The sequence below is a fragment of the Rhodnius prolixus genome, unplaced genomic scaffold (assembly GCF_049639745.1).
Source record: "Rhodnius prolixus isolate KJV_2025 unplaced genomic scaffold, Rpr scaffold_11, whole genome shotgun sequence".
NCBI lineage: Eukaryota > Metazoa > Arthropoda > Insecta > Hemiptera > Reduviidae > Rhodnius > Rhodnius prolixus.
The window spans coordinates 81,357-107,646 of record NW_027411625.1 but is presented as its reverse complement, the minus strand read 5'-3'; the positions used below and the strand labels follow the sequence as shown (position 1 = coordinate 107,646).

The 26,290-nt window shown below is 33.0% G+C and overlaps 2 protein-coding genes across 10 annotated transcripts in view; both read right to left on the bottom strand.

The window, feature by feature from the left end:
• Positions 1–135: 135 nt before the first annotated feature.
• On the bottom strand, positions 136–21,123 carry LOC141459522 (uncharacterized). 4 transcript variants are annotated; one of them, XM_074138691.1, is made up of 15 exons: positions 21,014–21,123; positions 20,694–20,886; positions 19,323–19,431; positions 18,226–18,437; positions 17,340–17,490; positions 12,836–13,044; positions 10,155–10,389; positions 9,101–9,320; positions 8,283–8,635; positions 7,345–7,516; positions 6,873–7,266; positions 5,115–5,322; positions 3,602–3,691; positions 3,297–3,395; positions 136–529 (listed from the first exon to the last, which is right to left on the bottom strand). In XM_074138691.1, the coding sequence occupies exons 2-15, from the start codon at positions 20,805–20,807 to the stop codon at positions 477–479; spliced, it is 2,619 nt and encodes an 872-aa protein (XP_073994792.1). In that variant the 5' UTR covers positions 20,808–20,886; positions 21,014–21,123; the 3' UTR covers positions 136–476. The 4 variants fall into 4 exon arrangements, with proteins under 4 accessions (XP_073994792.1, XP_073994793.1, XP_073994791.1 ...); XM_074138692.1 differs by having other exon boundaries at positions 20,694–20,875; positions 21,014–21,091; XM_074138690.1 differs by having other exon boundaries at positions 20,694–21,068.
• Positions 21,124–21,536: 413 nt separating this feature from the next.
• Positions 21,537–26,290, bottom strand: part of RIC-3 (RIC3 acetylcholine receptor chaperone) — a 36,484-nt gene continuing 31,730 nt past the window's right edge. For all 6 annotated transcript variants that reach the window (XM_074138774.1, XM_074138777.1, XM_074138776.1 and 3 more), the window contains 3 exons: positions 26,033–26,108; positions 24,285–24,343; positions 21,537–23,737 (listed from right to left, as the gene is read on the bottom strand). In XM_074138774.1, the coding sequence (XP_073994875.1) occupies positions 23,624–23,737; positions 24,285–24,343; positions 26,033–26,108 (249 nt within the window). In that variant the 3' untranslated portion in view covers positions 21,537–23,623. The remainder of the gene's footprint in view (positions 23,738–24,284; positions 24,344–26,032; positions 26,109–26,290) is intronic.

The following is a 26,290-nucleotide window of genomic DNA, read 5'->3' as shown; positions in this document are numbered from 1 at the left end:
AGTATAATCTTTTAAACTTCTTTTTTGTTATTGGTTCTCGTACAAACGAGATTCGTATCATAACTGTTAACTGCATGCCACTTTAATTCACAGTTATCTTCTACATATTAAGATGTGAAATTAAAACAAACGAAATGTACATATAATTTTAATTTCCGTTTTTAAAGTGACATCTATTTCTGTGTAACAATTAATAATTTGCATTAAATTTGAGACATCTAGATTGACAAAATAAAAATAAAAAAAATCACCTCTTTTCTTTAACTTTTCTGGTTACAAAATCTTTTGCCAGTATTTAAGTTATCACAATAACAAACTTAACAAGGAAAAAAACCTACTGTAATATATATATATATATTACACACACATAATTCTAATTAAAAAAGAAGTAATATCATCACATACACAAAAAATTAATTTAAATTTCAAGACGGAGGAAAAAAATCACAAAATGCTTTCTTAGTAAAAAATACCGATCACAAATATTGCTGTTGCTTTTTTTTGCATCCTGGGTAATTGTGAATCACTCCTGAAATAATAAATTATTTTTGTAAAATTAAGCTGTTACAACTTACATTTTGAATTTTGTTTCTGTCTTTCTTAATGTTCGACATTTAATCTCATAAAATAGTTTTCATTTTCTAGTTTATTGAAATGAATATTGTAATTCCTTTCTTATTTGGGGATCTCGAGGATTTGGGAAATCTTAAATTAATTAAAGAACAATAATTTTGTCTGAGTAATTTACTAATTTTAATGCATTCCTGAATCACCCAATAATACCTTTATTTCCTATTCGTGGCCAGTTTCTAATGATAAAGCTTTGGACTCTCCAGTAACTTGGAACGAGATGCTGTTCTTTGATTGAAACAAATTAAGAAATCTAATGGTTTTTAAATATTCGGGTATCGGGAATAATTAGGATGATATACGCCGGATATAGAAGTTAGATAGTTTTTATCAATGCCTCAAGGATCTGGCCTTATCTAATTCCAGATCAGTCTAATCTTACGAATATTTGACATCAATCTATGTAATCTATCTAAGTAATAATGAATATTTCTTTCATTATGGTCATAACTTTAAAATAATCGATGCCATTTTCCAAAATATTCCAAACCTTTGAAAAACTATTCTGTAAAGTTTCTTATCTGGTTTATAGTTTTTCCTAACATTTTGGATAAGCAATACTTCTATACTTGGTAAGGCTGTAATACTTGGTAGGTGTAGAATGTAAAAGTGTAAAGTTGTGGGAAGAAGATGAAAACTGAAAGAAGTTAGGAGAGAGTGGTACCAAGTTGGGGAAAGAAAATTTAGAATTGAGTAACGGTCATGGGGGATTGGTACCAAGTTGGTAAAATAAAAATGCAAACTGAGAGAAAAGTTATGGGAGAGTGGTGAAAAGTTAGTAGGAAGATGTAGGATGAAAAACACTGACACAAGTTAAGGGAGAGTGGTAACAAGTTGGTGGGAAGACGATGGAAACTGGAGAAATGTTGTGGAATTAAGCGATAAATAATTACAACACATTAAAAGGGATGATAAATTGCTATCAGTATTACCTTCCAATAAGAGCAGAAAGATAAATTTTGATAACATTTCTTCCTATTAAGGGATGTAAAAGAAAACAAGCTGTGACCACAAAAACTTCTTCTAAAGAGGGGAAAGAAAAATTATTTGCAATTACTGTTCTTCTCCGTAAAACGGCAAAAAGAATTTAAACTGCGAGTACGGCATGATTGCAACGCTTTCCTCAGTAGGTGTAACAGCAGGATGACACTTAAATGTCACGCATTCTAAATTCTTCTTCTTTCCAAATTTGATCAAAGTCTAGTGAAGATTTACAGTGATATTATTAATAACCGTTTAAAAGGGGGCTCTATTTACGAGGAGACCCCAAAAAGACGTATATACCGTTTCTAAAATTTCAAATAGAAAGACAATTCATTCATTAGAGTCAGTTCATACCTTGTTAATTTGAATGACTGCAGTACTTTCTCTTAGTAGGTGTAAGAGCATGATGGCACTTTTATGTTACATAAAGATGCTTTAACCACCACTAAGTGCTAAATTTTATCAAAAATTTAGGTTATTATGATTTATAATATCGGATTATTATGATTTATTATAATCGGGTTATCATGATTTATAGAGTTATTAGTATTAACTGTTTTAAGGGAGGGGGCCTTATTCGCGTGGGGCGAAATTCTCTCCTAAAGTTGCACAGCGTTGAAATCTCTAAAATGCAAATCTACATAAAATTTTGAACCAAATGACACTTCATTCACGAAAATAGGTTCACGGGACGATAATTTTAAAAATTGCAAAACTTCCCCTTAGTAGGTGTAAGTGCAAATGTTACGTAGGAGAGCCCCAACCCTTTCATCCTGCCAAATTTCATCGAAAACGGGGTAAGATTGACAGTTATTAATAATAATAATTTTGGGGCAGCCTTACAAAGTATATGGGGCTAACTCCTCTCCCATTCTATGTACAGCGTCGAGACCACCAAAAGGCACATCTACATAAAATTCTGAATCGAATAACAACTCTACGATGTTTACAAAAAAAAGTAACAAGAAGAACATTTTCTGAAACTGATGTTTTTTCCAATTTTCAGCAACTTTTTTCTCGAAATCTATTAGATCTAGGCCGTTGCAAAAAAATTGCAGTTATTAAGGAGAATTTGCCCTATATTATAAAGAAAATTTGGGAATTTTATCTTCTACAGAAAAAGAGAAAAAAAGTTGTCAAATTTAGGTGTTTTTCAACGTTATGCTTTTTCGAGCAATTTTTGACAATCAACCCTTATATTTATAATCATATCGATAAGATCAGTTTACCTCTTCCGTCCTTCAGTAAATTCATTTTTTCCTTTATTTAAACGAAATGAAATAAATTTCGTAAGCAATTACAAGGGCCTTCATTGGAAGAAATGGAAATGGAAATTTTTCAGGGAACTTAGTATCCTTGCGGCTACAGTTCATTTACACTGATACCAAGTATCACTCACACACAACACATGGTGCCTGCGGAGGTAGTTGATTTGTACATCTACTTGGATTTAGCATCCTCACAGGCAAACTCTGACTTCATGCACCATAACCATCATAAATTTATGAATAGCTTTCTTTAATAAAATGGTTTACAGTATACGATAGGTTGTTACATTAATATTAACTTTTTTAGGACTTGCTGAGTATGTTATTGATGTCATGTTTCACACAGACTAAAATTTATGAGAGAAACATCTAAGTTCCAACTAAGTCTCACTTCTCCGTGAAAAGCATATTCACCTTTAGTTGCATGTTGTTCTGGAGGTCTGCTTTGCTGTTTCACCTTCTTACTGTGGAATGCCTCCAGAGCTACTTTCATCAAGTTAGACTTACTTTCATCTAATAAGCAGAACGTTCAATTAACATTTATAAGTTCTTAAAATCTTAGGTTAATTTAAACCTATTTTAGTGACAATGTTTTGAAAACAAGTGACGTTTTGTACTTAGCCATTAACGGTAAAAAACATACATCCAAAGAGAGAATCTTTGAAGATAATCAAAATTAATTTTTTTTAAATATATTTTACATATTTAAATCATTTTACCTTTACGTGGTATACTCGCAGCAACTTGATCAATATCTACACCAGGTGCAGTAGCGAAATTAAAGTTGCCTAACTGCTGTTCCCGAGGTGCTGTGAACAACGATTAGTTTTATTACTAATTTACAATTCATTCAATAGCAATTTTTAAGCTGATGTGGCGCTATCCAACATCTCCGTTGTTACATTTTCCATAGAACGGGGCGACATCCACCACGTGTCTAAAATTGGATTTGACAGTTTTCTATAAAGCCTCAATAACGACACATAACGGTCTTTCTGTAGCTGATGTTCTTTCCTAGCACCTGTTTCCCACCAACTACCAACTTCCACGTCAATTTCACATAGAGCATAATTAGCTTCTTCATCAGATGCACACTTTGTCACGTCATAAAATTAAGAATCTAACGAAGATATAATCATCGTTTTCTTAAAAAGAACACAATTGAATTAAGTATTTGATAAGGATAACTCTACAAAAACACTACAATATTGATGGGCTATTTGAGCGGATTCGGTTCACTGACGCGATTACAGTGCAGAACTGAATTGATTCGAATCCCTATTTAAAAAAAAAGTGATTCCTGACAAAAATTAAGGCAAATTAAAATAAATAAATCTAAATTTACATGGATGGTACATTGAAATTTAATTTTAAACTGAAGTTTAAAATTTAACAGTAAAGTAAAGTAATCGCCTATTTTTTCAGGCGGGGCTTAACGTCCAACTACCATTTACTACGTTATCATGTAGGAGCAACCAATACATTTTAACATATTAACTCAATCCACAAAAAGAACCCGGCCAACTTAAAATACAAATGCTGAAGAGGAAGGAATAGTTCCACTATTTCTTTTTTTTTGTAGATGGTCAATTAATCCAAAAATTAAATAATTATAACATTATTTATTTAAATATTTTGTTTGTCTCTTAATACTTTTAAACTCAAAATTTCTAGGTGAGCTGCATTGTTTACGTTTTTGTACATACAATAATAAATTAAAAAAAAATAATATAAGAAAATTTATTCCAATGGATCAAAGCATAAATTATTTTAATTTAACAGAAAACAGACACTATAATCATATTACATAAAGAAACAGAGAAAAAATAGTCAAAGCTAAATGTTTTTCAACATTACGCTGTCCGGTGATAGATAGTGTTATCTATAACGAGAGAACACTGCCTGGAGTCCGATAATGCACTGAAAAAAGCTCCGGGCGCAAACAACTTTAGAGTTGTCGTTAAGTAAATAAAAACAAAATATCTAGTTTTTAAATAACAGATGTACTATTCTTGGGTGGGTGGAATGAAACTTAGTTACAAAAACGGTATTGCTGTCTGTATCCGCACCGTTATGTTACAGCAACGGATTCTGAGCAAATTGTCGATTAATAAAGGCATACACTAAGCTAGAATAAATTCGGTGGTACTAGATCGAATCATTTCGTTTTTGCGTGATTCTATCGATTTGGAAAAAGATGCAGTTATCAAGGTGACAAAACAAGATACTAACTCGGAGGTATCAGGGGAAGTTGATTCCTTGGCGGCAAAGGAGGATATAGTGGGACACTTGCGCCAACCGAAGTTCCTTGAGTAGCTCGATGATCATAGAGGTGTTGCTGTGGCAATTCACCTGGTATACACTTGTACTTCTCAGGACAATCCGTTGGCACGTCGTACTTCCCTTCGCCTTCTTTAAGTTCTCTGCTATGTTTCGGAATCTATAGAAAAGAGACAACAATATTATTGCCGAATAGAGTTTTTTTTTTACTGTATGAATATCCTGAATACGATACCAGTTATCTCAAAAACATTTGTTTTTGGTAAATACTAATTTTTCCTTAAGATTACTGTCATTTGAAACTTTGAACTTTCACTCACTATAAAAGAAACTATTTCAAAAGTGTCGGATTATTGCAGTTGAGTTTTCTGAGTAAATAACTGTCACCTAAAATCTGGTTTCGGAACTTTTTTTTAAAAAAAAGTTATTTTTTAATTTTTATCTTCGAACACATAAAATCCAGTCATTTGGACTTATAGATGGCTACAAAATCCGCAGAGGGAAGAGTATGAGCCACTTCTTAAGAGGCCTTAGCTTACTTGCGGGTATTCTAATCTAACAACTACCTAACTAAACCACCAGTACACACAAATGAAGAGATGGTGGACTACTACTTGGGATCAACAAAGTCAAGTTCAGTACATACACTACACTTTCCCAAAATACACTGCCATTTTACAAATGCCTACAAATCATCTACGAATAGTAGCCATATTTGATGGTTTAAATCACGGTAGATTTTGACTTAGTAATAACTCCCCTCTAGATAGCAAACTTAACTATATGCATACATAAAGGTGGGGCCATTACAATGCCAGAAAATATATATAAAAATTATGGGTTATAAAAATATGTGATGAATTTTTGCTTAGTCAAGTTGCGCTAAGGTTTTGAGCAAGCCAGGTTGAAGGCGCCAATTTAATTGCTAAATGTAATATAAGACCCTTGCTGGCGCTAATGACCTCAGCAGTCGATGCGCCAAAAAAAAAGACCCTTGCTCAGTGAATTCTGTGAAGTCCTACTATTCCTGGCCAAGAGGGGATAGAAGGCAACGAAAGGGTAAACGAGTCGGACAAGACATCCTTCAACACCGTTTTGTGGTATGTGTCATTTGTTGTCCTTAAGATAAAAAATTATGTTTCAGAGAAAATAGGTTAAACGTAAGTCTTGAGTGTCAGAATTATGCTAAGGAAATAAGGAAACGATGTATCGTTGGGTCAGTGTACTCCCATTGTCAAAATTCAGTTAGTTTATTCGGGAAAGGCAAATCTCAAAAAATGATGGGTCAGGAATAGTTCACTATATTGTAACCAAGCCGGTAATTCATTTTTGGAACATGCCTTCAGGTTTTTTGAGAGATTGGAAAGAGAGAGTCACATTACGCTCAAGTCTCGCGCTATTAGGCATCTCAGAAATAATAGCAGTAATAATAGTAATAGAATAATAGTAATATGCCGGCGCTAATGACCGTAGTCGTCGATGCGCCCAAAAAAAAAAAGATCGACCCTTAGATGATTTTCTCTTCCTAGGAGCTTCTTACAGTTCACTGCCCGGTGACGGACAGTGTTGTCTGTAACGAGAGAACACTATCCGGAGGCCGGCAGTGCACTGAAAAAAGCTCCGGGCGCCAATAACCTTAGATGTTGACGCGCCTTAAATCATTAAAAATAATAATAATTCGCCAAGAAGCTGAAACTAAATAATAAATACCTTAGAAGTTTCTAAATACAAGGAACGTGAACCAGGAAGGCTTTTATGAAGGAATGTACGATTATGATTGATAGGCTGGAGTTGATGGAGTTGCTGGTGTGGTGGCATGGGCAGCTGATATTGACGATGTGCTTGTGCCGCCCCACTTTGAGCTTCCACACTGCCAGAATAATGTGCACTATGTTGAGGAAGGAAATTCTTATTTGTACTTGTTTCACGAGGTAAATAGGTTCTTGTTGGAAGCTGTAGAGGAGCTTGTAGGCACGTATTACGAACTAAACAGCTTCTATTGTTTGCTCGCCTAGGATTTAAAATCGAAGTGTGCTGTTCCACACAACTACTTTCGCCTATATTACCCTTTTCTAGCGGATTAACCATAGGCAGCACTCTGGATCTGTAAATATGGATACATTATTATTCTCTAAATACATTCTATATGTAAAAATATCAGAAAACTAAATCGTTGAAATACCTGACATCTAAAGGATGTACTGGATATGACTTGCGGTCTGGCATAGCCATTAAGAGTTTATGCCTCATATCTAAAGTTGTGTAACTTCTCATTAAAGGTTTCTTTCCGGCTATATGTAGAGCATCATACTTTTTTGTTGCCACAGAGGGTTCATTAGTAGTCGGACGACTTTCTATTAACAAATAAAAGAAAAAAGTATTGCAATAACAAATATACATGCTTTCTCTCAATATATAAAAATGGCATTGCTAATCTGGAGGAGAAAAAGTTAGGAACTGGAAACACCTGCAAAGACTGTTTAGGAAAATGACTGAAAAATGCCAAATTTTAATTCAGGCGGCGTATAGTGGGGTCGAGTTAAACAGAGAACAGCTCTCAACGATTCTACAGCAGCTATCCTGGCATTAGCCACCACACAATCTAGTCCCATCTCAACGGTACATGAACGGTCGCCTATAAATAGGTGAACAGTGTCAGGGTAGTAAGAGATGACTGACGGGGCTGAAAAAAGAGGGAAGCGAACTACCGCTTCCTAAGATGCTTGTCACCCTTGCACAAGCAAGGACAGAGACAAATGTGATGATACAGGGTGTCTTGGCTAATTTCTCCAACAAAAAGCAATTGGGCAGGAATGGGAATCACTCCTCTATAAAAGAATTCCAGAAAAGTGTTACTGCCTAAACCCAGGCATACTGCTGATTATTTATTTATTATATATTTATTACGCTTTATACGACTGCGGAAAGAATGACGAATGAGCACCTGAAAAATTATATACAATTGAAAGAGCAGTTCCCGAACGGGATCGATCGCAATTGAATTGTACTAAATATCTAGGATATTTGAGCAGCCCGAAAATATATTTAACAAAACTTCAACGGACCCAAGAAGGAAAATAACGAGGGGACATAATAAATGAAAAACAAATAATTACTGACCATTAATACTTGTGATGTTTACAGCAGTTTCATTTGCATTAGCATTTGATTCCAAACTAGATCGACGTTTAGTTTGTGAAGATGTCGATGCCTGTGAAGACCGTGGTTTTATTTGTGGTTCTAGTGGTACCGTCAATTTGGCTACCAGACTTCTATCTCTATGGGCTGACATAACTTTTAATGATTTACTTCTTTTGATTGGTGCAGTAACAACTGCAGAACTTGATGGCTGAGCATTACCGCAACTAACTGGCAACAGCGGCACTCTTAGGATACCTTTAGCAGGTATTGGCTTGTTTGAAAAAATATTAGTTTCCCTTTTAACAGGTAATATTTGCTTGTTAGAAGTTCTACTGGAAAAAAAAAAATCTGATGTGAATACTCACACATTTATTTTTTATTAATCAACTTACAACTTTATTGGTCAACTTTCTCTTAACATTGCATGTTGTTAAAAGTTCAGTTAGGTGCCTTGCTTATCTATCAACAAATATAGTCTACCATAAATTACTGCCAAGTGCAAAGAATGTCTGGAGTGATATCTACGAGTATTACATCCCACTTGGCACAAATAGTTTCAATTTATAAGTTACATAAAAAATAAGCCCCCAGAAAACTTCTTCCATTTATATAAGTTTTTAAATAAATAAAAGCCATTTATAGTAAAATAACAGTTTGTACAAGTACACATACATACTGTTAAAAAAAAGGAAACAAAACTTTAGATTTTTCCATTTGCCCGGCAGTAATCTGGCATTACCCTGTGAATAATCCTCGGATCCCATACGGGTTAAAACTGAACTAATAGTAATACTAACTTTGTAAGATGATTGTTGACTAAAGGAAGTGGTTGCGATTTGGGCACATTCCCAGCAATATTAAGCACAGTTCTTGGTTTAGTACCGGCTTGAACTGTTCTCAATTGTTCGGTTAAATTTTCTACTTCTTTTTCCTGTTTTGAAGAATACAAAGTTATATTCTTCTTATTTGAATACACACCAACTTGATTGTCCTTCTCCATCTTGAAATCTCCTTTTTCTGATTAAGAAAAAAAAATGAAAAATAAATTATTTTAATTTCGAACCCACTAAAACAATATGACTGGTCCAATTTTCGGGCGCATTTTTAAAGTGAGGTCTGTTTTGGATTTGAAAAAACAGAGGTAAGGTTAAATGATTAAGGTTAATGAATGAATGATTGGAATCAATGATTGTTTTAGTAGGTCAATCCAAAACTCTTTTGGGTAAGGCTTTTAAACAAATTAATAAATCTATCTAACAATATTTATACTAGTTTTAACTAATTGTAAACTCTTTCCTAGAAAATCAGTACAGAGATTTTGGGAATTATTTAAAGCAGACAACATAAAAGGAATGAAATGGGTAAGAAATGGGGATATAGACAGCAATCGAAACTTACAGTTCAGTAAATTTAAACAAATTTATAACTTAATGTACTTGCATCATTAAAAAAAGCTGCTGACGAAGGATATTTAGAATAAGAAGAGTAGAGAATAATTTAACAGGATAAGGCGAAAGGAAAGTGGTTGCTAGAGAACTGTTGAGTTAACTGAACTAAGGCGTTGGTAAAATACAAGGAAAGAAAATATAGCAATACAGCGGGGTACTTAAAGATCGTCAGGAGTAAGTACTAAAATACAGGAACAACTTAATAACAAAAAAGAAAAAAGGTAAGTCCTGGAAAGAGTTCTGCAGCTGTAAATTTTAACGCGCCTAAGGAATTTTGGTGAAGAAACCTCTTTAATTTCTACTGAACCATATGATGTTACTATGCCTTCTAAAATTACATACCAGACCTTTTTTTTTTAAAAACAAAAATCACGCTATATAATGAATACTATTAAAAACTTACCTTCCACACAATCGATTGTGTCATAAATATTATCTTGATCGCTTTTAATAAGAAGGGAACCGTCCGGGTCAACATTTTCATAGGGATGAGAATCTATCACCGAGAGTTGTTCTCTGAATAACTCCCTGACTGCTTGATGTACCAGTACATACTGTTCTTTAGTCTGGACCATAGCAATTCTCTGTCGTCGCATATCCCTTATTAGCGAAGACAATGAAAAGTCAGACGTCAGTTTCTAAAAATAATAATAATCATTTATATTTCAACAGCAGGAAGAAAAAGCAGTACTCTTTGAAAAACATTAGGTTGGTTGCATAATGTTTTATAGATGTATGAAAATAAGAAGCGAGTGTAATGGACTAAAAAGACGGAGGTCCAATAAACAACTGTCTTTATGGGTGTTATCTTAAATTTCTTAAAGTCATCTTTAACGAGAAAACACTGGCGCTGTTAAGGGACGCCAACTTGAAAAAGAACATTGATGTGCCTTAATTTAAATAAATAAATATAAATAATAATTTGAAGAGTATTTGAAATTTAGATGACTGTTCACTGAAAAAGTACGGTCACTTTTCTTAAAATTTATACATTTAAATTTATGACGGATAGTGGCCTAAAATTACGTATACTATATTGATTTTTACAATTTTTAAAATGCCATAAGTACGTTCTGTAATGTAGAATATAAAGTCTTCTATTCATGCACTTTGCAAACCAATTGTAAGAAAAATCTAATTACTAATAAATAAAAAATTATTTAAGCATTATGCGGTCATAAGAAAGTGAACATTCGTAAAAGCAACAACCCAGGCCTTCCAGTCAAAATCTGTGGTTCCTAAGACTGTTAGATTAAACTAATTATAAAATCACAAATGAATGAAGTTTAAATATTTAGCCTAATGAACTAATAAATGAGCAAAACTTAAGAATAGGCAATACTAATAAATAAACAAGTTTGTTATGAAGGTTCAGGTAAACTGTCCGTAAAATGTTGAACGTTTAGATCTGATATACTTAATAAATGTGACATTCGTTTGAACAAATTTCATCGCCGAGATAAAGAGATTTCTATGTCCTATTGTGTGTGACCAGTTACTGGCTGTATTGAAGCATACCAAAGTTAAACTGATACAGAGGTACTGCTTATAGCTCTGATAATGGAGGAACATTGCTGAAAATATTTCTTATCAGGAAATGTCTTATCTATTTTATTCTAACGTAAATTTTGTTTTTTCTTGCTTGCGTATCTTTTGCTCTCTATCGAATGATCCGAATGATGGATTTTTTTTTTTTTAAACCATTCATTTGCAATAAAAATATTGAATTTTTATTTTTTAGGCCAAATCTTAGTATCGTTAGGAAGGTTAAAAAGCCTGACAATAATTTCAATTTTGTGAAACCTCACCCTTTAAGATGTGAATAAGAAAATATTTTAAGGTCTAAAAAAATAGCGTTTTAACGATATGGCGAGTTATAAGTCGAAACTAAAAAAACTCAGGCTTTTAGTAGCCTGAGCCAGATAAAAGCAGCCTTGTTGGTAGGAGAATTGGAGTTCTTTAATGGGATCTTTGAAATAATCGCTTTTCATACTTACTTATCACTTTTAAACTTCTTGATGTGACTAGTTTTCTGGATTTTGTAGAGAAGATCGGGTTGATAAAGAAATCTGGATGAGGGAATTGGTTGTTAAAATATCATTTTAATGTCAAAGATTCCAAAACGACTGAATTAGCACTATATTATAGGAAGACCCTTTCTATCCGTCAACTCTCCGTGAAAACTTGAAGTTATTTAGGCCAAATCTTATTATCGTTAAGAAGGTTAAAAAGCCTTTTTATTGTTTGGCCTCTCCAAAAGTTGAAGTTATTTAGATGATGATGATAATAATAATAACAATAATAAAAATAATAAGGGAAGGGATTAGCTATGCGGTTAGCGTACTGGACTCCCACGCGGAGGTCCCGGGTTCGAATCCAGCTGCTGACCCTTAGATTTTCTCTTCCTAGGAGCTTCTTACAGCTCACTGTCCGGAGATGGACAGTGTTGTCTGTAACGAGAGAACACTGTCCGGAGGCCGGCAGCGCACTGAAAAAAGCTCCGGGCGCCAATAACCTTAGATGTTGACGCGCCTTAAATTAAAACAAAATAAATAAATAAAATAATAACTATTATTATTATCTGATTTTTTACCTAGCCATGCACAAATCAACTGTGAAGAATATGTTTTAGAGTAGCATAAAAAAAAAAGTTTATTCCAAAACAAAAACAAAAAACAGTAATTATTTTTTAACTAAACCAAACATTTGCATAACCAGCTTCCAACTGCGTAAGTTATTTTGCAATCCATTTCCCAATTAACGTCATGAAGCTTGCATGCAAGAAAAATCTTACCTATTGGGGAGCCTATTACCTTGGAGATGCTGCAGAACGTTAAAAATTCTTGTCACCAGGCATAATCAAAAAATTAAAGCAAAGATTTAGGTCAGAAATTGTATGAAAATGTTAGCGTCTAAAGAGTCTAATAATGAATGTAAGATGAGTAGCAATTTTTATTTTCCTATTTTGTCTGATAAATTATACAAGTGCTTCAAAATTAAACTTGTTATTTTTTTTTGTCCAGAGTATTTTAGTAATTTTTAAATTGGAAAGAAAAAAATTTTTTGAAACGTAAAATCACTTACCCCAGTTCGAAGAAGACCGAATACATAATCTATGGCGCAAATAGTGCCAGTACGGCCACAGCCTGCTGAACAATGCACAAGTACTGGTAGTGTTTCAGAAGCCTGTGTGTCTCTGACAAGTCGTACCATATCAAGAAGAGGGTGTACAACGGATGGTACGCCATGATCTGGCCAGGCTACATAATGTACCTGACATACGGTTCGCTCTTCTAAAGTAAATTGGAAAATAGTATTAAAATTGAGTATGAAAACAATATTGCTTCTGACTCTGGTGTTGTGGTGAAGGCATTCAAATCTTAAAAGCAGTGATAGATAAGTAATTATTAAATCATTCCAAAGATGTAAGATCAACTTGTTATTTTTTTAATTTTTAAAATGTTCAGGAATCTCTGAAGGGGAAAGATTTATTTACTTTATTTCCACCAAAATACAGAATGAGGTGTAATAATGAAAAAGCTATAGCAAAAAACTAAAGCATTGTCTTTAAAACTTGCCTCAAGCTTCCATTAAGTTCGGTCTCCTCTGAGGGCAGTATGGAGTGCGCAATAAATGAATCATTGAACACACACAAACAAATTCACGCACAGAGAGAGAGAGAGAGTGAGAGAGAGAATCTTATAATAAAATTAATTATGGTTTAACAGCAAGTACAAGTTTTATTATTATGACGTGTTTGTTTACGAAGGCAGCTCAATGGAAAAAAATCTCCGAGTGCCGATGAATTCAGATGTTGACGCGCCTTACAGAGAAAAAAAAACAACTAATTTGTCCTAATATTCTTTAGATAAAAACAAGTTATGCATCGGGAACCCGTTTGCGACCAAGCTAATAATTCTTTAATTCCTCTTATCTTACAAGTTAAGAGAAGTATTTACATTTCGAACAAGTTTACACATAATTATAATTTTTTTTTCAAAAAGCGACAATCGCACCTCAGGAGACCAATGCGAAATCCGACGCGCAAGTACCGGTGGTTGAAGAAAAATAATTCAGTGTAAACTTGCACAAAATTTTAAAAAAAAAGGGGGGGGAAATTGTTTTGTTAAAAAAAACAAATCCAACTCGTAATTTAATATTAAAGTTTAAAGTATTCGATGTGTCAAGCTCTAGAATTCATGATGGTCTACAGAGATTCAAGGTCACTGGAACTCTCTAGTGAATAGAAGGTTTGTTAAGTGCGAAATCCGACGGTTAGAAATAACCAAATCCAAGAACTGTGCTGCAGAACCGAACATACATTAAAAATGGAGCTTTAACCGCCCAAAGGAAGTTATTTACCTATTTATTTTTGTTATATATCCGATTTATTGAAGAAATTCGTACATGGAATACGTAAACATATATTGTTCGAGATTAATATGTGATAAAAGAAGGCACAATAAATCTATAATGGTCGCAATGTTCTAGACCCCGTATACAAAAAAATATCCAACATGGATGAATTCAGATTTAAGTGAAGTATACTGCGAAGAATCCATCTGGAAGTGGTGGTGCCAACAGCTTCATTATTGAAAACAACATTCATGACAATAAGGATGATAGTTGTCTTGCTTCAAAATCTTTTACGATACTGCCCGGAATAAGTTCTAGTGCAAGAGATTTGTGTAACTGAATACGTTTATTGATTTCTTTAACGTTCCAATAGCACATTTTAATTTCAATATTTAACATGGTTTTTTGAAACTTCTGTGTGGACTTAATGATGGATTGCGTAAACGGATTCTGCAATTGATATCTGTTAGTAAATTTTTGAATGTGTTGAACGTGTTTTGGAAACGTATTGTTCTGACGATTTTTTAACAAAAAATCCTTTGATTTAAGGCAGTGGCTAACTTCTCTACATCACTGGCCCAAGATTTCAATAAGATACCAGATTCAACACCAAATTGCACAGTAATGTATTTGTAAAATCCCATATTAGCACTAATAATTGATGTCGACATACCTCAGTGTTACAAATATGAATATATATGTTTCGTGACGTAAATTGTTAAACTTAGGATTCAAGATTGGCGAGGAATCGGTCAAATAAAAAACAAACTCGTCTTCTTGCCAACGTTTCGACAGAAATTAAAAACTAGTTTCTGTAACTCAACCAACCCGCATAGCCACTCCCTGAAGAGGACAATATATATGTCGAAACGTTGGCAAGAAGATGAGTTTGTTTTTTATTTGACCGATTCCTCGCCAATCTTGAATCTTAAGTTTAACAATTTACGGTCACGAAACCTATATATTCATTCATGACAATGCTTGACATACACATTGGAAGTCGTCATATACCTGGAGTAATTAGTGAATTAACGTAATAATGAATTGGTCAACAAGCTTTTCCAATATTATTCTGGACTAACTGGGGGATTTTTTTAGGCATAATTCGCCGCCTCCAACTGAAAACAGTACAGCTCCGAATAGGACAATAAAACAGACAATCAAACAAACCATCAATAAAGATTAATAACAAGCTTTAAGCTTTTAAGGTGTAGGGTTGAAATTTTTTATCCATAAAGATTTATTAGACCCATTGAAAACAGTCTGTAACGAGACTAGCAATTTTAAAGATAACTAGTGTAAAAGACGAGTGTGAGACTTTTGAAAGTTGGATGCGAATATTCTTAGATAAGAATAGAGACCCATCCATGGGCCATATGCCCTAGGACGCCTACCTTATAATAAGATGAACCTGAGGAAACAGTGGGCCTTCCTATGTTCAAAGGACTTATCCTCTTGCAATTTATCCCTGACAACACTAGTTGGAGTCGAAATTTTTTAAAAATCCAAGATCATAATAGGCATAAACTAAACTTTCCTACTAATTCAAATTGTGAAAAAATGGCGTACTGGAGATTATAAATCAATACTTATTATTTAATAAGATTATTAATACTTATAATTTTGAAAAAACCAGGAACCCAAAAATTTTGCCTATTAGAAGAATTAGAGGATAATACGGACACCTTAACATTTTTTACTATATATTCAATTTTCGCCAAAATTCGATTTATCAGTAGATATACTTATCATTGCCTTAGATTTGTACATTATGCTTAATAGTTAATAACTATTAACAAGAATGGCGAAAGTGTTAGCTTTAATGATAATTCTGTATAGTGTGTGGTGTCAGTAAATAAGCGAATTGATGCAAAATAGGTTAACAAGATTCATTTTAAAAGACAAACATACAGCTGAAGTGGAAAACACTAACTTCTAATTTGAGAAACCAAATTTCAATTGTTAATCCTTTTCGTACACTAGCTGCAAATATCTCATTGAAGGTTGTCGACATTGTACGCGTGAATAACACGGTAATAAGCCGACTTATTCTTTTAATCAGTCATAGGAATACAAATCAATTTCATAACAATACTGAAAGGGGACAGTTGGTACCCATACTATTCTATATTTCTAATAAAGTGAAGTAAGAAAATTGTTTTTTCCTGACTGCACTCAAATTATATTTCTGCAAAAAACAAAAAAGGCATTTATAATGGAATTAGAATAAAAATCACAATTACTGAGTATCATCAATTCTTCGATATACAATATATAAGAAAATCCGACAAATGACTGATCGGACATACTGCGTTGCTTGGTATCATTTTAGAACTAAACAAAGTTTGCTATATCCACCACTGACACTGCAGGAAATTGATAGGATCAATTACAATTAGTCGATACAAGGCTTAACAACTCCATATGGACCAGCCACTTTTTTAAGGATCTTGGTATCTCTGCGGGTATCATTCTTACGTTTACAATGAAATGCCAGACGTTCACACAAAACACATATGGTCGCAGAGATAGTTGGTGGGTGCAACTTTATGGGGTTATCGAACACACCATTAAACTCGCACTCATCTCACACACACTTATACATTGCCCACACCCCTAAAATTATGCACAATCACTGATACTGTTAGAAGAAAAGTTTCATGTGGTAGTAGTTATGGTTTCTAACCACTCACTTTATAAATTACAAAAGAATAACAATCAATAATTCAATTATCTTATCAATGTTACCTCAGTGTTATCGTTAAACCTGTTATCATTAAACCTAGGTTCATTATAAACAAAACAAGAACAATCTCCAACGGGCGCTAACGACCATAGACGTCGATACGCCGAAAAAAAAGGATCTCCGAAGGTGGGCAAAGACATAAAAAAATAAACCTCTTGGCATCTTAAAATGACTAAAATAATCACATGCCTTTAAATATAAAACACTATTAATGCTGATGATTAATTTTTAATTATAAAATGTCACAAAAGTGTGCGTTCAATATATTTTGTACAAGCATTTGTTGTGGGTTTGGTTAATATTCATGGTGAACAAACCGTAATATAGTGCACAATGCAAACAAACAAAAAAATTAATCAAGAAAGAAGCTCTAGATATTTGTGATGAAGCCATTTTAAGAAATGCCTAAATAAAATTTGTGAATCTATTATTTTAAACAAAAACTTAATACTCATGCACTGGTTGAGAGTCAAAATAGAATTCTACCTGCAACCATCGATGTGTTGTTGGAGTATTTTAGCCTCATTGTACGAACTGAAAAATCTGGACAGACCGTACTAGATTTCAGTAACCTCACACTGATTCTCCCAAAATGGCGCTCCTCACCTTCATCCACCCAATATTTTTCACATTTTGCCTATGACATTTAAATAAATATTTATTTGGCAAATTGTTTAAGTAGGTCAATAAAAGTGTTTCCTAACAAAGGATAATTTTCAATTAAAAAAATAAGATAATTTTTTTAATACATGGAGCAATAAATACCAATTTATTCGAAAATGTGAATTCAACTTATAAGAGTTACTAATTAATTCTCAGCCAAATCTAAATACATTTTAAGTGTACCTCAAATATACTACAATAACTGCTCCTCCATAAATCTTTTAATGGATAGTTTCTTTAACTTCATGATGTTTTGGACAAAGTTTCACTTTTTCCATAACGATGTTACTGGTAAAATAGTAGGTGCTTCGGCGTGAACTGAAAACTTAATCCTTTCACAATCGCATAAGATTTTCCACGTGTCGTTATAACACCCCCGAACATATCTTCAAAGATCTTGGTCGTGACTGTAGTTATCCCATCCTAAGAACTCTGGCTGCCCTAACACTCAATCAATCCACGCAGACCTACACAGTTAAGTGAGGTACGACTATTTAGGTTTAGCGAATCTACATTTGCAAACTACTTCGAGACTCATGCTCACATACACACTCTGTCACACTGGCACCCCTCGAAGGCTTCAGTTTAAGTAAGATTGATGTAATAATGAAGTCTTCTTCAACCGTAATTAATGTGATCTTGACCTAAGTAACGTCCAATACTTAAAAAATAAAATAAATTAAAAAAAAATATATTTCCTTTATATTACCTTTCCCGCCTCCTCTTGATTACAAGCCATAACAATAACATGCACTTCACACTGCACAACCATTCGCCAAAAATCATTGACGGTACAAGGCAATGGTCCTTGTGAGGCGATGTAAGCAGGCGAACCGCTAGCGCCTTTAATATAGTTAGCATTGATGTAGTCACTACCAGGGATTCCATTATATTCCTGAAGTACAACACGGCTAACATCAACTGCAACAAAGTACATTAATGACAGTGAAAATATAACTGAGGGTAATATATCAAATAAAATAATCAGGAGTGAAAATAACACGACTTTCTAATTACAATTTCCTAATTTACGACTTTTTTTTCAAACTTACAACTTCCATAAGTACTTTCTGGAATTCCATACGTACGCAGAGTAGGTTTTTGCAATTTCCTTGAAAATTTTAGGAATAAATTTAAATTAAGGTTTCAAAAATTCTGAATGAATGCCATCCAAAAAGAATGTGGTACGAGGAAATGAAGAAGGCCAGGTATAAAGAAAAATGGAAGAAGCTCTGCAAGACCTCTACATTTTTCAGATGATAGAAGAGGTAACAGATTATGATGATGCCGATTATTGCAGTAAGCGAATGAATGAGCGTGTGCACCTTTTTTTTTAAATTCCCCATTAAATATTCCCTTCAATCTGTTTCGGATTTCAAGTGAAAAAAATTAAAAAGTAAAGTTAAGTCTACTTTTTCAGGCATGCTTTACGTTCAACCACCAAATTAGGTGTAGTGGACGGAGGCAACTAGCAACAAACACACTTTACTGTAAAATTCCTTTTATTAACCATTAAATAAAATCCAAGGCCTAGACCAGGAATCGAACCCAGTACCACAATACATATTAGCTTTGCGGGCCTCGCCTCTATCCACTCAGCTACTATGACACCTGGTAAGCAGCAAGTATATAGAATCAAATAAGAGAAAATAAAACAAACTTATAACAATAATTCCAAATTTGTAGAAAACTTGTTTAATAGAATTGAATAAACTCAAGTCAGAAAAAATCGTACTTGAAATGTTTCAGAAGAGATTTTTTTTCCGTAGATATTATGTCAATTGGATTGCAGGCATCAATACTTACAAGGTAGAATATCTTTGTATCTATTCTTTTTGCGATTGATTTCTTTTTCCCCTTCCAAACAGGAGTACTCCTTGAGTCCTTTTACATTTTCACTGAATAGTTTTAAAGCCTGCAATACAACAAAATAAAAATTATACTTTCAACTCGACGCACGACTTGCTGGAATGTAAGTTGATATGGAATGCTTTGGCTGCATTCTGAGAACTATGCCACTTGTTGGATGTGGCTGAGAGGGACACGCCTAATTCACCTGACTGTTTTCTGGTTGCAACAAGGTATAGAATATAAGGGTAGAATACGCTACTTGTTCAACCTCTTCAGTCAGACAAATTTACTGAAGATAAATTCTACGCCGCTTTTCACTACGCCTATTAGTTGATACTATTTTACCAACTCTACACAAGTTAAAGAAAAACGGACATCCAGCCTGTCAAGGAAAAGCAGTCGTCAAATTACCCCAAATTTAGTCTGAATGCTCTAAAAATCTTATTACTTAAACTGGCACCGCAACCTAAATCGACGCTGAACGCTTTACATCATTGACACTTTATTCAATGAATATCAGGAGTGGTTTTCTAATCTTATACTTATTCTCTCTTTTCTTTTAACTTTCCGAGCGCACTCTATGAGAACGCCCCTAAAAGTACGAAAGTCCACAAAGCAAAAGGGCTCAAGAACACGTAAGAAAAAATGCGGTCTTACATGTTAATTCCTAGATGCAGTGGGTCAGAAAACAATATTTCAGCAAAAGTAATAAATAATATCTATCAATGAAGCGTTGCTTTTGTAACTTGGTAAGTGTTATCAAACAAATGCCAGTTAAGCAAGCTGTTTTTAAGCAATAGGCAACACCCTTTGACTATCCCTTTTCAATCTCCCTCGGAAACTGCCGCTGCCAAGTTAAATCGGCCACATCTACAAATTAGGGATGGTCCCGTTTTACTGCCTAATGATAACGCCAGATTCATATACAATCATTCATAATCAAATAAATCATTATTGGCTAAAATTAAACTATAAATAATTTCTCAAAATCGCTATTGTTTTTATAGAAAGTTTCATTGTTGTTGTTTTTCTCTGGAGGTGAAGCATCACCTTTGAACCCCATCACTGTACAATAATTAATTCGTAACGTTAGTGAAGGAAAGGAAAAGTTTTATTATTTTTTATAATTGCCAACTGAAGACAGCAAGGAATACTGAAAAGTTATAATGAAAAGCTAGCAACAAGGTTATTTGCTCACTAAAAATAGTTAACTCGTCTCAAAGTCATAATTAATACATTTTTTTCTTATATGAAGTTAAAACTGTTCCTGGTTTATAGGAATTTCGTATAACATAAAAAATTCTTATATAGGAATGTAGGACATACCTGGAATTCTATATCGTAGCTTTTGTCAGGAGATATTTGTGATTCAAGATTTTCTATATGATTAAGGAAATTCCTGAGAACGACGCGTAATGGGGGCCTCTCCTCGTCTTTCATCTCATCCTAAACCAGCAATTTGACTAAACGCTATTATGCTCCTTGTTTTGCGGCATTAGATATGATACCTGGAGAAGTCCTAATTTATCCAAGTAATAAAACAATATAAAAAATCATTTCCAACAAGAGACCCAAACATCCATGACTTAAAACATAATACTTTGCTTAACATCCACTTAATAATTTACTATAACAACTTTTATTACCTTAACCAATAACTATAAACAATTGAAGCCTGCCATAAAGTAACCAAACTAACACAATACAACTGTTCTCGCGAACTCAATAAATTCAGTGTCGCCAACAGAATTTTATTTTAAACATGGATAAAATATTGTTGGAGTCCAAGCAGTTTCCAGTAGATAATTTAAGAACTTCAGGTTAATTATAGTACTTTACTTTCCAGAAAATGATTTAAATAAAAATGACAGATTTTATGAATGTGCAGTTAACAAATTTAAAGGAAAGTGATGTCACGATTACCAAAAAATATCCCCCCTCCAAACTTTATAATCATTGTTGGATGAACCGTCACTCTATTTGAATGATGAAGTAAATCATCCTCTAATGAAGTACATAGGAGCTCGCCTTTCTTCTTATGTTATGCAGCTCAATTTCATTTGTAGCTCTGTAGCATTAATGAGGCACTTTTGAGACTCATATAGGAGGGTGCATGAGAACTACACTTGAACTAATAAATCTGAGGGCAAAAAAATGAAAAACCATGACTTTGTTTTGCTTTTATTATATGTTTATTTTAAATGTCTCTCTCTCTCTCTTTTTTTTTTTTTTTTTACTCATTATGAAGAAAGTAGCACTTCATTATTATTTAGAATTTTCGTTCATTTAAATAACAGTTGTTTCTTCGTTTTACAGATGAAAAGTTTGAATACAATAAGATTGAGAATTGTTCATTTCAGTCACCAAAATGTCAAATAGATCATAATACATAGCTGCTAATAATATTATTTATACATTGTATATAAATTATGTAACAACAGCTCATTTTCATAAATCTTAATTAAAGGCCAACAATACAACAATACTTTTTAATTATAAAACACAAAATAAATATTCACATTATTTTTTTTATTTTTTTTTTACAAGGATAAATATTATAGTATTTTTAAAATATTACTGAAGTACACAAGTTAATAAATAGTATAAATATAAAATAATACAGTTCAATAAAACATTTAAAGTGTGATTTATTATTTTTTATTTTTATTTCGCTCTTAAGAACTGTTCATTCTTAACATAAACGCTCATAAAATCACATACAAACAAGAACTAAATAATTGAATAGAAAGAATTTATGTCTTGCGGTATGTCTGACTTTCTCTTACTATACTATTTTGCAGGTTTTATTGTTGAGTTTCCACTTAAAGTATAAGTTTTCCGGTTCTTTGAATCCGAAATAGTGGGTTTTAGAAAATGGTCTATGGTATATAAAAAACGCATAATCAAAACGGGTCCAACTTAACATTGTATTTGAAGCAATCATAAACCACTATCTTAGCAATTAAAATTTCTTCTCCGATTATCTCTAGTTACTGGATTTTTTTTTTTTATAGTTTGAGATTTTCTCGAAAATGTTTCGTGAAATTGAATCAACATTACAAGAAATTATGCTTCCAAGTTATATGAAATTTTATAATTTACTGGGAACTTTTTTTACACGTGTAACTGTTTTAGACTTGTTAGTGAAGAATAATTAATTAGGAAAAATGAAGTGATTTAACATTAGCAGTAGAGATTCTGCTCATTTATGACCACGAAGGGAAGGGCCTTGAATACCTCCAAAAAAATATATTACCATGAAACATAAAAAGTTATTTTCCCAGAGCTAAAAGAAAAAAAAAATAAAACTCACTTTAATTTTAATACTAACTTAACATGTATCAAAGATTTAGTGCTATGGTTTAAACTAAATACAATAAGCAACGCTGAAGCTGAACGAGCACTTAGTATAATATAATGAACGCAATATTATCTCTATAACGTTTGTGACGATGATGCATATTTCACATCTAAGGACTATTTCAATAAATAGAAACCCTTTAAATCAATTTAATGGAATTGTCCTTCGATCTGATATATGCATCACTGTCAAATATATCAAAAACATATCACTCCGTTTTAATAATAGTATATTTTGTTGGTTTGTGCTACTTCATTGATTAAATTTTCCTAGTTCACCACTGCTAACTCACAGCAGCGTTTTACGAATAGACCACGATTTTCTCGAAAACTATTTTGGCAAAATTTGTTAAACTCCAATTTCTTCTATTTGACTGTGTACTTAGACGAAGACCTATCACTTTGGTTTGTTTAACGTGGTTCTGTGGAAGCAGTTCGTTACGCTACCATATAAAGTTGTATGCTATTTTTAATATGGACTTCCTTGTGATTAATATTGAATGCAATTCTATAGAAAATAACATAATATAATAATTTACAAGTAAATCCTTATGTACAACAATTATGTAAATAACTATAAACGTTTTTAGTATTTACTTACACACACAAAAAAAAGTGTCAATTAAAGGCCTTCAATTTTTTGTACAATAGATTATTATAAAATTTGCCTAATTGGTGTAAGTACAATCGGACTAAACTTTATACACATTTCTAAATAACATAACGTTATCCATATGAAGACATGGCATCACTAAATTTGAATATAACAATTGGGTAATAATAATTATATGCATAGAAAAGTAAACATTTTAATTACAAAATAAATTAATTATAACTTTCTCTTTTCCTTAAGTATTCTAAATGGATTTATAAGAATGTATTTATTAAACATTGAATTATATTTTTGACGTATTCACATGTACAGCTTCTTGATGAGTTGGTCCCGCATAGCCATCAATAAACTTTTCTTCTGCAATTTCATAGTCTTCTGAATTAGATCTTTCCACCAACTGTAAAATGTATATATGAGATCAGTAGGTATAATTGTACATTTTTTTTATATAACATTTTCTAAAAGCTAAGTTATATTAAATTATATTTTTGAAGACTGAATAAAAAAAGGAAAAGTTTTTGATGAGCACTCATCGTTTTTGGTGACTCATTCATTAATCTAAAGTGAAGAAAGATTGTTGCCAATTTCAGTAATAATTTTTCATTTACTTTCTGCCAAGCTTTCGACCTAGGGACTAGGTCATCTTAAGGGCTTATACTTGTTGATAATTATAATATTTTTACGTTTTTAATTTCAAAAGTTGGTGTATTCTGTTCCGACTGTTTAAATACTCAAGTACTGAGGAAAATCTAAACAGTTAGGACCGAATACTTTTTACATTATCTTACATAAATATAAGATAATAATATTACACATATATATTTATATTTATAAGTATAGGTATATATAAGTATATAAATGTGTTTTCATTGGTGGCTTATACTTTTCCTAATGTTTAATTAGTTTATATATATACTTATATAGAGGCTTTAAAACTAATATACCTTATTATTTTGATTTTCTATTGTGTTATTTACTTCTCCACCATTAGTCGTACATTCGTCTGGAAAAAGAAAAGAATTCATTTAAAATAAAATACTATTTATATTAAACGCAATAAATATAAGGGAAATGGGGTAAGGTTCACAGTGCAGGATATTGTCACTGATTTTAGCGTAGTAACACGCATGGTTTTTCTATTTTGATCTGTTTATGATTGAAACTACAACTTGCTGGCTCAGCTGAGCCGTTAGAAAACTTAGTCGAAACAAATGTACTACTCGAATCTCATTAATCAATCTTTAATGATGAATGAAATTCAGAAACCGGTCAGAAATTGAAACAAATCTAGTCTGAACACTCACATGACTAATATGTTCAAGATCGTAACTTAAATTTTGTTTAAATTCCGAACGTTTGAGCCACATTTAATTAAGTAAAATGAAGTCTATTATAGTAGTCTTCTTTTTTGCTGAGTCCTTTTTAAAACGGATACTTTGTGGACCTGAGTATAGGTGAGGTCATTCTACCGCCACTAATAGATAGGGGAGCCACTCATTTGTACTTGGCTGAGAGGGTTTATCACTTTTTGAATCCCTCCAGCTATCAGTGACGAAGATCAACTCCTATCAAGTAACTTTAGCCAACGGAGTTTAGGGAACAATCCAGTAAGCTGTTGGCTTTAGCCTGGGTTTTATGGACGTGAAGAACACGTGAAATGTCAGCTCAATTAACCGGTAACTAAAAAAAAATTCAGAGCGTACAACAGCTGCCTGGTAATCATTAGGTTTGGAATTTGTTTGTCGACCAATCTTCAGACATGTAATAATAGAGGATGTTGAATATACTTAAGATGATGAGTAGAGAGCATGGAAATTCATTGTTCCCAAAGATCAAGGTAAAGTTATTATTGAGAGTCATGATCTTCCCGAGGCTGGTCTTTCGGTTCTTGAGAAAACCCTGGAGAAAATAAAGCGCTATTATTATTAGCCAGGCATGCGCCGTGATATAGCCAAATATATCAGGAAAGTTAAGAGTATGTCAAACAACAAAACTAGGGCAGAAGTATAGTGAAAATGAACCTATTGCAGTATACCCAACCTTAGGATCTACTGGGATACAGTAGCTGTAAATATACAAGTCCCTTTTCTTCGATCATATGTTTTCATATTTTTTGGTTTCTTGGATACGTTCATCAATAAATGTACTGAGGTAATACATATTAGGTCAGCTATTGCCAAAACCGTAGCTAAATGTTTTCGACAATTTATTATTTTCAGATGGGGACATCCAGAATCCAACATAGTGATAATGGTATCCTCTTCATTAACAAAATAATGCAAGGTTTAGCGGATACCTTTGACATCGTAATAACACAGAAACCTCCTTATTGCCCTCAAGCTAACCCAGTAGAGAGGTCGCGTCTATAATACTATGTTTTCATCCTACGTAGAAGGAAACCATAAATAATGGATGTGTATATGCCCAAATTTAGGTTTGCCATTATACTTGCTGAGTTCGCCGAGCACCTATTTGATGAAGATCTATAAAAAGTAATGTTTAGCCACCCTTGGGTACGTACCAAATTTTCATGGTAAAGTTTGACAAAGCGCTAACTGCGATACCTCGCTAACCTGGCGCCCATTTACCTGGTGTATAATGAATCGATTATATCCTGTGACTTAAGGCCGCTACAAAATAAGGATCATATCATTAAAGTTTAAATAAGTGCCATTCTATTTGACTTATGTACCTTTAATTTTCAAGTCGAATTTCGGCTTACTTGAGTGGAGATCATCTGACGCATTCTCTTCTCTATTGCTACTGTCCTAATAAAAAAATAAAAAAATTCATTTACATCCGAGTTATGAATCAATTTTCTAATCTAAACATCACTGGTAATGGTAAAAAAATCGTGCGACTGTTTAACGTTTTAATTTCTGTTACATGTTCTAGAACATGTTGTGATTTCAAAAATCCAATTTCTTCAGAAAAATGTGGAGTTAAACGT

Bases quoted from the DNA above. Each gene is read 5' to 3' on its own strand.
- LOC141459522 (XM_074138691.1), bottom strand. From the start codon at position 20,807: ATGAAAGACGAGGAGAGGCCCCCATTACGCGTCGTTCTCAGGAATTTC. The intron at 17,491-18,225 runs GTAATATAAAGG...TAAATGTCATAG, and splicing joins ATCAAGAGGAGGCGGGAAAG to GCAAAATGTGAAAAATATTG. The intron at 8,636-9,100 runs GTTAGTATTACT...TTTTTTTTCCAG, and splicing joins GTCAACAATCATCTTACAAA to TAGAACTTCTAACAAGCAAA.